This window comes from Corvus hawaiiensis, chromosome 22 (genome assembly GCF_020740725.1).
Source record: "Corvus hawaiiensis isolate bCorHaw1 chromosome 22, bCorHaw1.pri.cur, whole genome shotgun sequence".
In the NCBI taxonomy this organism is placed as follows: domain Eukaryota; kingdom Metazoa; phylum Chordata; class Aves; order Passeriformes; family Corvidae; genus Corvus; species Corvus hawaiiensis.
Genome location: NC_063234.1, coordinates 6931273 through 6944256, shown reverse-complemented (window position 1 = coordinate 6944256; position 12984 = coordinate 6931273). Strand labels below are relative to the sequence as shown.

At 55.1% G+C, this 12984-nt stretch overlaps 2 protein-coding genes across 6 annotated transcripts; one reads left to right on the top strand and one right to left on the bottom strand.

Moving 5' to 3' along the window:
* Positions 1–403: 403 nt before the first annotated feature.
* On the top strand, positions 404–12379 carry CASP9 (caspase 9). Of its 5 annotated transcripts, none has more exons than XR_007207945.1 (11): positions 404–1118; positions 2041–2260; positions 2626–2706; positions 3559–3590; positions 4129–4305; positions 4988–5077; positions 5742–5889; positions 6246–6425; positions 6604–6713; positions 7909–8053; positions 12270–12379. XR_007207945.1 is itself a non-coding variant. In XM_048326390.1 (10 exons), exons 1-10 carry the CDS (start codon positions 987–989, stop codon positions 7942–7944), a joined length of 1206 nt encoding a protein of 401 aa, XP_048182347.1. In that variant the 5' UTR covers positions 404–986; the 3' UTR covers positions 7945–9492. The 5 variants fall into 5 exon arrangements, 3 of the variants coding, with proteins under 3 accessions (XP_048182347.1, XP_048182346.1, XP_048182345.1); XR_007207944.1 differs by lacking the exon at positions 12270–12379 and adding an exon at positions 9318–9492; XM_048326390.1 differs by lacking the exon at positions 12270–12379 and having other exon boundaries at positions 7909–9492.
* LOC125336911 (chymotrypsin-C-like) lies at positions 9931–10865 on the bottom strand. The gene is made up of 5 exons (XM_048326015.1): positions 10826–10865; positions 10618–10709; positions 10443–10540; positions 10233–10358; positions 9931–10150 (listed from the first exon to the last, which is right to left on the bottom strand). The coding sequence occupies exons 1-5, from the start codon at positions 10863–10865 to the stop codon at positions 9940–9942; spliced, it is 567 nt and encodes a 188-aa protein (XP_048181972.1). The 3' UTR covers positions 9931–9939.
* Positions 12380–12984: the final 605 nt, after the last annotated feature.

Below are 12984 nucleotides of genomic sequence, written 5' to 3'. Positions count from 1 at the left end.
CAACAAGGGCAGATGCAGGTCCTGCCCCTGGGGAGGAACAACCCCACGTACCAGCACAGGCTGGGGGTGACCTGCTGGAGCAGCTCTGCGGAAAAGCACCTGGGGGTCCTGTGGCCAACGAGCTGTCCTGGAGCCAGCAGAGTGTCCTGGGGTCCAAGAGGCCAATGGGATCCTGCGGTGCACTGGGAGGAGCATTGGCAGCAGGTCAGGGAGCGACCCTGCCCCTCTGCCCAGCCCTGGGAGACACACCTGGAGTGCTGTGTCCAGCCTGGGCTCCTCAGCACAGCAGGGCCAGGGAGCTCCTGGAGCCGGGGCAGCGGAGGCGAGGAAGGGCCTGGAGCATCCCCGTGCCCAGGACAGGCTGAGGGAGCTGGGGCTGCTCAGCCTCGAGAGGAGCCCCAGCTGAGAGGGGCCCTCAGCCCTGGGTGTCCCTGGCTGCAGGGAGGGCTCAGGGCAGGGCCAGGCTCTGCTCCGGGGGCCAGCAGCGGCCCCAGAGCACCGGGCAGGAACTGATGCACAGGAAGTTCTATCTGAACGTGAGGAAGAACTTCTTGCTGTGCGGGTGACACAGTGCCCAGAGAGGGTGTGGAGTGCCCATCCCTGGAGGTATTTAAAAGCAAACAAACAAAACACCAAAACACAAAAGGACGGAATCCTGTTTCGTGTGCTCTGGGATGACCCTTCTGGACCACACCAGGGCTCTTCCAGCCTGGCTCCCTGTGTGATTCTGAGACTCTGAGGCGGCGGCGCTTCCGGGCAGCGAGCGGTGGTTCCGGGGCAGAGCGGCGGCTCCGGGAAGAGACCGGCAGCGGCTCCGGGGATTGAGCGGCGGCTCCGGGAACAGACCGGCAGCGGCTCCGGGGATTGAGCGGCGGCTCCGGGAAGAGACCGGCAGCGGCTCCGGGGCAGAGCGGCGGCTCCGGGAAGAGACCGGCGGTGGTTCCGGGGCTGAGCGGCGGCTCCGGCAGCGCCCAGGGCTCCGGGCCATGGAGGAGCAGCAGCGCCGGGCGCTGCGGCGCGGGCGGGCCCGGCTGGTGGCAGCGCTGCGGGTGGAGCCGCTCTGGGACCCGCTGGAGCAGCGCGGGCTCTTCACCCGGCCCATGCTGGAGGAGCTGCAGGTGGGCCAGGGAGCGGGACACTGAGCACCGGGGGTGGCCCGGGGAGGGTCCGTGTTCCCTGAGAGCCGGGGACGGGCGTGGCGGGGTAGCTCCCGCATCCTCTGAACCCAGGTGACAGGCCTAAGGAAGCGTCCCATGTCCCCTGAGCCCTGGTGACAGGCCCCCATGTCCTCTTGGGCCCAAAGAGGGAACCCATATCCCCTGAGCCCCGGTGACGGGTCTGGGGGTGGCCTCCCAAGTCTTCTCACTCTGGTGACAGACGTAGGAGGGATTGTCCTGTGTCCTCTGAAGTCCAAGGGAGACCCCAGGTCCCCTCACGCTGGTGACAAGCTCATAGGGGAACTCCATGTCCCTTTAGCCCTGGTGGCAGGCCCAAAGGGATGGCCCTGTGTCCCCTCACTCTGATGGCAAAGCCTGGGGTTGGTCCTTGTGCAGATAAGATGTTTGAGAACCCCCCACACTTGTCCCTTCTTGTCCGCAGCCCCAGGCAGTGCCAGGTGTAGGGCTTTCTGTTCGTGTCCCAATCCCAATCTCGTGACACCCTTAAGGTGTTCCCGTTTCCCCCCCTGGTTACAGGTGCCAGGCCTGGGGGTGTTTTACCCCGTCTTACACACTGGTGACAGCCATGGGGTGCCTGTTTGTCCCCAGGGTCCAGGCTGGGGGTGCTCGCTCTCCCCCTTTCCCTCTAGACCCTGCAGTGGGCTGGGTGTCCCAGTGGTGACTGTTGTTGTTGGAGGGAGGTCAGGGCTGGGGGTCTGGTGGCTGCTGAGGGTCTCTGTGACTCTTTCCACTGGGTTTTGCTGTTGTTTACCCCGTGTCCATGTCCTGGGTGCAGATCCCGCATTCCCCCATTCAGATTGGTCAGAAGGGCTGCGCAGGCACTGCATGATCACTTGTTTTTCTGGGTTTTTCTCCTCTGCAGAGTGCTGGCAGCCGAGGAGAGCAAGCCCGACAGCTGATCATCGACCTGGAGACTCGAGGGAAGCAGGCTTTCCCTGCTTTCCTCTCCATCCTGAGGGACACCGGGCAGGGTGACCTCGCTGAGATGCTGATCCAGGAGTGCGAATCCCGGCCAGTGCTGCCGCAGCTGCCGGACCTGCGGCCCGTGGAGCTGGAGCTGCGGGAAGAAAAACAGCGTAAAAGTCAGTGTTGAGTGTGTGAGGTGTTTTTGGCAAGCAGCACCATGGGGGGTGGCAGCTGTGGGCAAGAGTCTGGAAAGTCATGATTTTTATTATCCTGGTAGAAGTGACTGATGGGAGAATCATGGAATCCCAGAATGGTTTGGGTTGGAAGGGGCCTTAAAGCTCATCTAATTCCATCCCCTGCCATGGGCAGGGACACCTTCCACTATCCCAGGTTACTCCAAGCCCCGTCCAACCTGGCTTTAAACACCGCCAGGGATGGGGCCTCCTCAGCTTCTTGGGGCAGTCTGTATGTCCTGCTCTCCAGCAGTGGAAGCTTTTGAGCTCAGACTCATCCTCTGTGGTTTTGTCCCATGTCGTTACAGATGTGACCCCTCACGAACATTTGTCTATCTCAGTCCAAGCTGAGAGTGAAAGACCTCGAATACCTCCTGTGCCAGCCCGGGGTAAGCCACATTCCAGGCTCTTCTAGAGACACAGCATGCCAAAAGCTCATTTCCAGTTGACACTGAACTGTGCTGTAAATCAAATCTCTCCTGATGGGAGAGGGTGTTTTAAAGTCCTTGCAAGGAGTTCAAGAGACAAACTGAGGCCTTCCTGGAGTTTCAGTGCTGCCGGATAGTTATTTATTAACTCTTATCAGAGAAACAGAGCCACTAGCGTGACCCAGGCATAACGCAGAGCAGAGAATGCTGGAGAAAAGTCCCATTATCAAGATTTACACAGCCTTTTAAAGATAAGTTAACCAGTGGTTACTAAAAACGTATATTATTTTCACTTTCCTACCAATTATTCAGTAACATGGCCAGGAACTGCGGAATTTTTTGTCCAATCATCCCAAACAACTTTTACTGCAGAATATGGAGTAGTAGAAGAAGAAGAAGAAGGTTTGGAGAGCAACAACAATCCTCCATTTTGATGTTTTTTGCTCTTATCTATTTACTACAAAGAGAAGCCCAAAACCTCTAAATTTTCACCCTGTGACAATCTTACATAGTAGCCTATCACCTAATTCACACCACTGTATTTTCTAGTCTATCACCTAATTCACAACATTGTATTTTCTAGTTCCTGTCTGATTGCAGGCAGTTTTTTCCAAGGTTGGAGGTTAAAACAGTGTTGTTCAGGGGGTAAAAACCCTTAAAAACAGGCAGAGAAATATTCACGGCACTCTGGGTTCCTACACCAGTGTGGTGGGAAGGGGAAATTAATATGTGTTGGGAAAGATGTGAGCTCTAGGAGTGCGGTCTCATTGTGGAGTGTGGTGAGCTAAATCCTGTGTCTGTTGTGTGTTGTAGGTTCAGCTGTTGACAAGAGGAGCCGTGACCTGGTTAGTATTTGAGTAGGCTGAAAGTGTTCCCTACCAGGCAAAAGCTCTGTGCCTCACAGGTGACTCAAGAAAATATCTCTGGAAGAGCTGGTTCTCATTTTGTGTTAGCCGAGCAATTGCTCCGAGGCTGTAACAGGGCTGAGGTCTCGGGGTGGGTCAGTCATTAGCCAGATCCTCCTTAAGACTACTGCAGCAATACCACAAATTCTTGGCTTCTTGTGGTGAGGTTTAATGATGATGCCTAAAAAAAATTCCCAGAAATTTCAACTTGCTGTGGGAGATGCTACAGATAAAGCAGCAGCCAGTTTCTCACAAAGGTTTTCCCCAGTTTAGTGGGTTGTTTTTTGTTCCCGGCTGCTGATGAGAACATGTGTGTGGAGGATGGATGCTCCTACCCGTCCCTAAGTGTAGAGAAATGAAAAAGCTGTGAAATGAGCCACTTTAAGGACTCCCATTCCTCACTGGCATTGTATCCTGCTGGATTAGCCAGCAAGCACTTGGAATAAGAGGGAGTTTAATTGTGACGTGTCCCTGCCAGGTTTATGAGATGAAAACAGATCCCTGTGGACACTGCCTGATCCTCAATAACGTCAATTTCTCCAGAGACTCGGGTCTCTCGACCCGAGAAGGCTCCGACATCGACTGTGAGAAGCTGGAGAGGCGCTTCAAGGCCTTGCGCTTCACCGTCCTGACGCGGCGGGATCTGAAAGCTCAGGTGAGGCTGGTTGTGTCCTGCTGACACGAGGGATGAGAGGTGAGCCCCTGGAAACGATGGGAATGCTTTAGGGGATGTGTCTTGTGTTGGCAACACGCCAAAACCGCCCCCAGAGAAACGATGAACCACTTGCATCCTCTTATTGTTGTGCTGCAATTGCAGAAGGAGAGAGGACCTTGCACATTTTCACCCCTCTGCCTGAATGTTGAATCTGGGTTGTGATTTGTAGGGAATTGGTGAGGCTGTGTTTTTGGGATAGCTTGGACAGCTGTGTGATGTCTGTCTGTGCCATCCTTGGCTGTTACTGGAAGCATTGGGGGAACTTGATCATCTGAAAGTAAAACGTGGTTCTCTGCTCACCCATGAGCTCCCAGTCAGCAGCAGCGGATTTCAGCAGATAAATCATGTGGAAATGTGTTTTGGTTCATGGTGCTGTGTTGTAAGGAGTGCAGAGAGGTGAGAAATCTGTGTGATTAAAGCAGCCAGTGTTACATAAGGGCAGAGACACAGAAATACTGACCCTCTGCCATGGCTTTTGCCGGCTGTACTTGGGGCTCATGTTATCCTGTGGCAGAGATTGACCAGATCCTTCCACATGGCAGCACAATTAGAGCAGGGCCTGGCAGTAACCTGTAGCTGAGATATGGTTGAAAAAACTCTCATTGCAATGTTTTCCACACAGGAAATTGTTTTGGAGCTGCAGAAGCTGTCACGGCAGGACCACAGTGCTTTGGACTGCTGCATCGTGGTCATCCTTTCCCATGGCTGTCAGGTGGGTTTGTCCCATCTCTCCCTTTGTTCCTTAGGTGTGGGAAGGGCTTAATTCCCTGTCCTGTGGTCTCACACAGGGTGAGAGGGAAGTGGTCTGTCAAAACTTTGTTCTGCCATCACAGTGCATTTCAAAGAGTTACATCCTTATTCTGGATTAAAGAAAACAGGAGCCTCTCTGGTGTAGTCTGATCCAGTGGTGCCAGTGGACAAGTGTTTCCCATTTTCAAAGTTGGGGCTAATAATTTGAACTGAAGGGAGGACACTCAGCCTCATGCTATGGTCATTCAGTCCTTCCTGTTCTCCAGCTCTGACAGTGAGATGCTATTAGCACCAAAGCTTGTTTATTCCAAGTCAGTTCTTGAAGGATGAGGAGAGGCATTCTTAGGAAAATGGTGTATGGTATGTGCCCATTGTCCCAGAGGATGAAGAACTGCTTTGCTGGAGGAAGTGGGATATGAGTTAGATATAGAAGTTGGATTGCTGGGTTTTAGTGCATTTCAAATGACTCCTGGGTGTCCCCTCACCCTGACTTGGCCACAGGGATTCCCACAAATGCCAGGATTTGTTCTGGTACCTTTAGGCCATGAAGCACCTGATGGGAAAGAGGCTCCCTCAGAACTGGCCTTGCCTTCCGTGTCACTAGGTCCTGCATTTTCCTCTTGCAGACGAGCCATATTCAGTTTCCCGGAGGCATTTACGGAACGGATGGAAAACCCATTCCCATAGAAAAGATTGTGAACTATTTCAATGGGTCCAATTCCCCGAGTTTGAGAGGAAAACCCAAACTGTTCTTCATCCAGGCCTGTGGTGGAGGTGAATCTTTGTGTTGGCTCCGGTAGTGTTGGGCTGCGGAGATGTGGTCAGGCTGTGGCTTTGGCTCCCTTTCTGTTTGTCACCTGCCCCTCTCTCCAGCTGCCTTCTCACTCCAGCTGCCTCTTCTCTTCCCACGTGCTGAGAGGCTGCTCCAGCTCTTCTCACGGAATGAGGAATTTTGTATAAACCGCCAATGACTTCGACTCAACCAGTGCAGCCGAACAGCCAAAGAGCCTTATTTTGTTCTAGGGCCTTTGTCCTTTTCTTTCCCCCTCTCTTCTTAACGTTGGATGTACAGCCATGAATCGCTTAGGTGGGATGAACGTCAGGAGCTGTCTTGTTGCTGCTTTTTTCAGAACAAAGAGATCAAGGCTTTGTAGTGGATTGTGATTCGCCTGAAGAGGAAGCTCCTGGGGGTTCTTTGGAATCGGACGCGACCCCGTTTCGGGTGCCATCGGATAACGTGGATGAGCCCGATGCCGTCGCCTGTTTGCCCACACCCAGCGACATCTTGGTTTCCTACTCAACTTTTCCAGGTGAAGCAGCCTGTGCAAATCCTTTGCTGGGCATGGGGGAATTAGCAAAACAGTTGGAGCTTTGTGGCCAAAATCTGGGGCGCTTCAGGACAACATGGCTCTGTTGGAGCAGCAGGAACTCGTTGGGATGAGAACAGCAGGTGGGTTTTGGCATAACATTCTCCTTCTTTCTCTGAAGGTTTTGTCTCCTGGAGGGAGAAGTCGAGTGGCTCGTGGTATGTGGAAATGCTGGACAGTGTGCTGGAGCAATATGCCCATTCAGAAGATCTGCTGGGCATGTTAGTGAGGGTAAATGTTCTTTTTTTTCCTGCTTTTTGTGGATGAAGGAAATAGTCAGGGGCGTGATCAGTTGGAGCATGGAGGCCTACACTCAAAAAAGGAGTGAGGATATTGAGCGTTGAGTTCAGGGACGGGCTAATTGGAGGTCCTGCAGAGAGGTTTAATTATAGAGAAAGTGTCTGGCCTCAATCTGCCAAAAATCACTGGAGGTTCCTCCAGTGAGGAGAAGTCCTGGCAATACAGGCTTTAATCCCTCTGAGGAAATTGCTAAAAAATGTCATGGCTTGTCCTATCCAAGCTGATGGGGTTTGGGTGCTGCTGTAAGCTTGTCCTGGGAGTGGAGGAGAACAATGCACAGGGCTATGGAACGAGTCTGGCTGATCAATGTCTTCCTTTGTGTGCCTTGTTGACTCGATATTGCCAAAGCTGGGTACAAGTGTAGGTGCCCCAGACACTTACTCTGTTCTCCATGGATAGGAGAAAAGTCCAATGTGAAGGGAGAGAGGACTTACAGAATCACCTTGTTGTTGTTTTCCGGTCATTGTGGTGCTTCTTTGGCCGCCTTGGCATGGCAGCTGTTGATTTCAAGGGGTGGGGAGAGCACCCTGTTCCTCAGCCTCTCTCCTGTTCCCAGGTGGCAGGTGCTGTCTCTGCCAAGGGGAGGTACAAGCAGATGCCGGGATGTTTCAATTTCCTCCGTAAAAAATTCTTCTTCGCATGCGACTGACACGTGGGCTCCGAGCCCCCTGCCAAGCGCTGGAGATGTTCCTGTGGCTGAATGAAATCTGTGCCCACCGCCACCCGGTGTCAGTGCTCCCCGTGGATTTTGTCTGTGTGTCCAGATGTTTGTCTGGAGAAACGTGATCTGCGAGCGCTGTCTTTGCCGTGGAGTAGAGATGAGATGGAGGTTGTGCTGTGCTGATGGGAAATGTTGTGGATGGAGCGGGAAGTCCCTTTCCTGGAGAGCAGAGCCAGAGGAGAGCACTTCTGCCTTATCCTGACACAGCCACGCTTGGCCTCAGAGTGTTTTTCTTTGCTGATCATGATGTTTGTGTCCTGTGCTTCCCGGGTAACTGATTGATGGTATCTGATGTTCAAGTGAAATGGGATGAGTTTTGTAGTCAGTGTTTCTAATAAATGCAATTAAAAAGCAAATCTTTAGCTGTATTCCCTTGTCTGTTGCATCTCCTCATTGCCATTTTAGTGCCTCCTGAAGGCTCCTCTGAAGTGGGAAGAGTAGGAACCTTCACTCGTGTCTGCTGTTACTGGGTCATTTCTAATCTGGCTGTGCCCGCCTATGGAGTTCCAGCAGGAAACTGATGAGGATTCATTGGAATATCAGAGCTGAGGTAAAGTACTTGAGGAGCTGCTGCAGTGATGGCCGTGGGTCAGAAATCCAGCATCTCTGTTGGATTTTGAGGAGGGAAAGCATCCTTGGAGCTACCCTTGGGAGGTGCAGAGGCCTTAGGGTAGGTCTGTGCTGAGGGGTGCTTGGGGATTTCCAGGGAACCTGGGAATATCCAGTCTGCTTCTGCAGTCACTGAGTATTTCCATGCTCCTTTGGGAGCATTTCAGGTGGTTTGAGGGTGCTGCAGGAGGGAGCCAGGGCTGCCTGGAGCACCATAAGGAGGCTCCAGCTGGAGCTGGGGTGTGGCTGTGATGGCCTTGCCTGTGCTCAGGGGTTTGTGAGAGCTCATGGTTGTCTCCTTCCCCATTCCCCTTCCCCATTCCCTGTGGGGTGGAGTTCTGGGTTGCCCTGTCCTGTCTTGGCCAGTTTTGTACAGAGCACCTGGATGTGCAGGTGATCCTAGGGCTGATCCCACCTCCTCTGGATCTGTTCTCCTTTGGGAAAGGTGACCCTGCACTTTTCCCCTTGCTTATTTCCCCAGTTCTCTCACTAAGGGAGCATTGGGACCGGGGTGTTCCATGGGCACCCTGGCTGGGGTGGGGGTGACTTTGTGCAGAGATGGCTCCGCCTTGTCCCTTTCCTTCTTTCCATGATGTGGACTACAGTGGCTGCTCCTTCCCCAGGGCATCCCTGGCAGAGGTGAGAGCAGAGTGGGAGCACTCTGGCAGCACAGGTGGTGGAGGGAATGTGGTGGGGCTGCAGGATGACCCCCCAGGACCAACCCAGTTCCCTCAAGACCCCCACTGTAAATCTGCTGCCGTCAAGTAGCCCAGTACCAGCAAGATCCCCTGATCCATCCCAGGGCCAGCCAAGACACCTAAAACCTCCTGGGGTCAGCCAGAGGCCCTATAGCTCCCTCCCCCAAGTTCCCTAGAGCCCCCCAGGACCACCAGGCTGGATTCCAGCCACTCTCCCATCAAACCACCAACCAAGCCTTGAACCCTTTGGTTTGGCGATGGCCATGGCTCTTCTCCCAGCTGGGAGCACCTTGTGGGATCTCTGCCCACCTCGGGCTCCCCAGGACCCTGCCCAGCCTCACTGCACGATGTGGGGGCTCTCCCCAGCACACAGGCAGAAGCCCAGGACCACAAGAACACAGCCCCCTGTTTCTGCTCCACGGCATCCCCCTGAAAGAACACATGAGACCAGCTCAGCACTATTGCCTTTATCACACTCAATACTTGTGCTCCATGCTGTGTCCTCAGTTCGCGCTCATTTTCTGCCAAAGACAAGACACGAGAGGCTCATGGTGAGACCCCTGGCAGGGCAGAGGCAGCGTGGCCAACCCCCTGCATGGGGGCAGAGGAAGGGGCACCCACCTCGTTGATCCAGTCGATGTAGGCGGACACCCGGGTGAAGACCGTCGGCTTCTTGATCATGTTGCAGCTCAGGCCGGAGCCGAAGCTGACGATGCCCTCCACCTCCCAGATGCCATCGTCGCGCTGGCAGTTCAGGGGGCCGCCGGAATCGCCCTGCGTGGAGAGACAGTTTGAGCCATTGTTTCTGGGCACTTCGTCGACAACCCCACATCCCACCCAGCACCCGCCACGCCAGCTCCATCCCTCCCCTCCTTCTTCCCCTGGGACCTGTGGCCCTGCACTGCTCCAGCACCGGTGTCAACCCCACCCTGGGCGGGGGGCAGGTACCACGCCGCAGTGGTGACACTCACATTGCATCCAGAGACGACGCCGTCACCGCCGGCGCACACCATGGTGGTGTGCACAAGACTGCCCCACCAGTCCCACTTGGAGCAGGTCTCGTGATCCACCACGGGCAGCAGAGCCTGCTGCAGGACGTCAGCCAGGGGCCCATTGGCTGCAAGGACAGTCACACCTCACACCCTGCACACACACCCCCTTCCTGGGGACCCCCTGGGCACCCTCCTGGGGACCCTGGCTTACTCCTGATGCGTCCCCAGCCGGTGACGTAGCAGGGGTAGTTGTTGGGCAGGATCTTGCCAGCGTCCGGCAGGCAGGCGGCACGGATGGTGTCACTCTCCTGCACCTCCTCTGCCAGCTTGATCAGGGCAATGTCGTTGCTACAGGGGGACACAGACCATGAGGATGTGGTCCCCAGCTTTGTTGCCCCCCACCCACTCTTGGACACATCCCATCCCGTACATGATGAGGAAGGAGTTCCATTTCTCATGGACGATCATCTTCTCCACACCCACGGCCACAGAACCGGGCTCGTCATCCTCACTCAGGTCCTGCTTGCCCAGCACCACACGGTAGGTCATGGAAGAGCTGCCAGGGAGAGAGAGGGTATGAGAGACCCCACAGATATCTTACCTCCATGGCACAGATCCCCCCCAGCACCCCAACACCCACCTGATGCAGTGGGCAGCCGTCAGCACCCACTGAGGGGCAATCAGGGTCCCGCCACAAGTGTGGTACCAAGACCCAGAGCGGCTGTACTGCAGCGAGATCTGCGAGGGCAGAGGCACAGGGTCAGAGCAGGAATGTCCCCCTCCCTGTCCCCATGCCCATCCCTGTGCCCCCTTACCTGCCATGGCCAGCTGTGGGCTACGGCGTCTTCACCGCCCACCACACGGGCGCCCAGCTGTGGCGGCACGGCCGGCTGGCCGCATCCGTAGGCTGTGTGGCACCCGGCAAAGGGACATCAGAGGCTGCCTGTGCCCGTGCCCAGGGCCACGGCAGGCCCCACGGTCCTGTCCCCGCTGCCCCGAGCCCTCCCCATCCCCTGCACCCACCGTAGCCCAGCAGCACGATGAGACAGACGGCTCCCAGCATGGTTGTGCTGACCAAAGGTGCTGCGGTGGGGCTGCTCACCCCTCTTATGGTGTCCGGACTGCCAGGGACCTTGGAGTGGCCCCGCCTGCCACTGACATGTGAGGACTGTCCCACGCTGGGGGCACAGGGGCTCCTCAGCTCCTCATTGCCCCATCTTATCGCACTCAGCGTCCCACCTGGGAACGGCCACATCTGCCCGTTGTGTGCTGGCACCGTGCTGGGACATGGCGGGGACACCTGGCCCTGCTCTTGGAATACCTCCTGGGGCACGGCTGGTGGGCAGCCCCCCACCCACGATGCCATCAGTGAGGTGCTGGCCCCAACCCTGAGCACCAACTGCCCCAGGACCCTCCCTGCCCCAGCCCGTCACTCCCCCAGGGACAAGGTGCTTCCTTTCCTGAAGTGCTCATCACTGGGTGAGTCCCTGTCAGTGTTTGTTCACCTTGTGTACCCATCCTTGGCATGTTTGGGTGCATGTTCCTGGCCGCTGCCTTGGCCGTGGCATCATCTTGGATGCCGGTGGTACCTTCTGTACTCGGGAGAGCCTGGGGGTGTGTATGGCTGTGCCATGTACGACTATGAGGTGCATGTGTGAGGATTTGGAGGGCTTTGCTTTGCCTTATGTTGTCATTTTAGACTGTTGTGTTTATGGTTTGAAGCTGCAGAGGTTTATTTTAGGGTTTTTTTTTGTATCTGGCTGGTGGTGGGTGCCCCAGGGCAGTGGTGGGGGCCAATGCCCGTCTGTGGCTGGAGAAGAGCACCTGGACGTGTGCGGCTACTTCTACCAGAGGGAGCCAGGGCCACCCAAGCACCCCAAGAGGGTCCAGCAGGAGCCGGGATGTGGCTGGAATGGCCTTGCCTCTGCCCAGGGTTTTGCAAGAGCTCAGTGGCACATGTGGCCCCTTCCCCATCCCCCTGTGGTGTGAGATTCCGGGTTGCCCTGTCCTGTGTTGGCTACTTTTGCACAGAGTACCTGGGTGTATGGGTGATCCAGAGGCTGATCCCGTCTCTCCTTGACCTATTCTTCTTTAGGAATAGTGACCTTGCACTCTTCCCCTTGTTTATTTCCCCAGTTCTCTCACTAAGGGAGCATTGGGACTGAGGTGTCTCGTGGGCACCCTGGCTGGGATGGGGGTGCAGGGAGCTGGTGCTTGGCTTTGTGCAGAGATGGCTCAGTCTTGTCCTTTTCCTTCTTCCATGACATGGACTGCAGTGGCTTGTCCCTTCCTGGGACATCCCTGGTGGAGGCCAGAGCAGAGCAGGAGCACTGCAGTGGCACGGGTGTGGTGTTGGGGCATGTGGCGGAGCTGGAGGACAGTGGGGGCTCAGGGAGAGATGGGGGAATGCTCTTTTGGGGTTACTCCGTGGGCCCCACTGCTCATCTCCCTCCTCCTTGTGTTTCAGTGCTGGATGTCCCTGAGGAGAGCCCGGGATGTGGACTGGTGTAGGTACAAAAATGCTGTTAGTGAGGATCTTCTTGTTATTTTTCTAAGTCCGTGAGAGACTTTTCTCTCTCACAGAAGAGGTAGCAGGGAATGTAAACAACCAAGCCACCTGCAACCTTGGAAAGTCTTGTTTATGGTATAGTAGAAAATATTTTGATAATGGATGTTTTAGGATTTTGGCCAATCACCCCCAAGGGGTGGCTGGTCCTTTGTCCAATTAGACTGTGAAGAAAAAAGTATATAAAAGAGTTTGTAAAATAATTAAATAAATCAATCTTGCTGCACAATTCCTGCCTGCTGGATCTTCTCCTCCTCCTCCTCCCTATAGCTGCGGGACACGGTGATATACCGTAGGAACCAGGCCTGCGGTAATATTTGGTGCTGCCCGACGTGATTTGCACTCTCTGATGTGTACTGCATGCTGCGAGCCAAGCCGAATTCCTGTAGAGGTACGCTGTTCCTTTACCCCCCCCGGGACCGGGAGGTCCGACAGAACTGAGAAATGGCGAACAGCGGCTCACAGAACGACGCTGTCGTACTGGTCTGGAAAGGTGTGTTTAGCATATTGCAAACCTCCATTCCTGAAAACTCAGTTCGGGAATTATTAGACTGGGCTACTTTAAAAGGGATTTCCATGGACAGAGATAGTGCCTTGGACTTTTCCTTATGGCAAG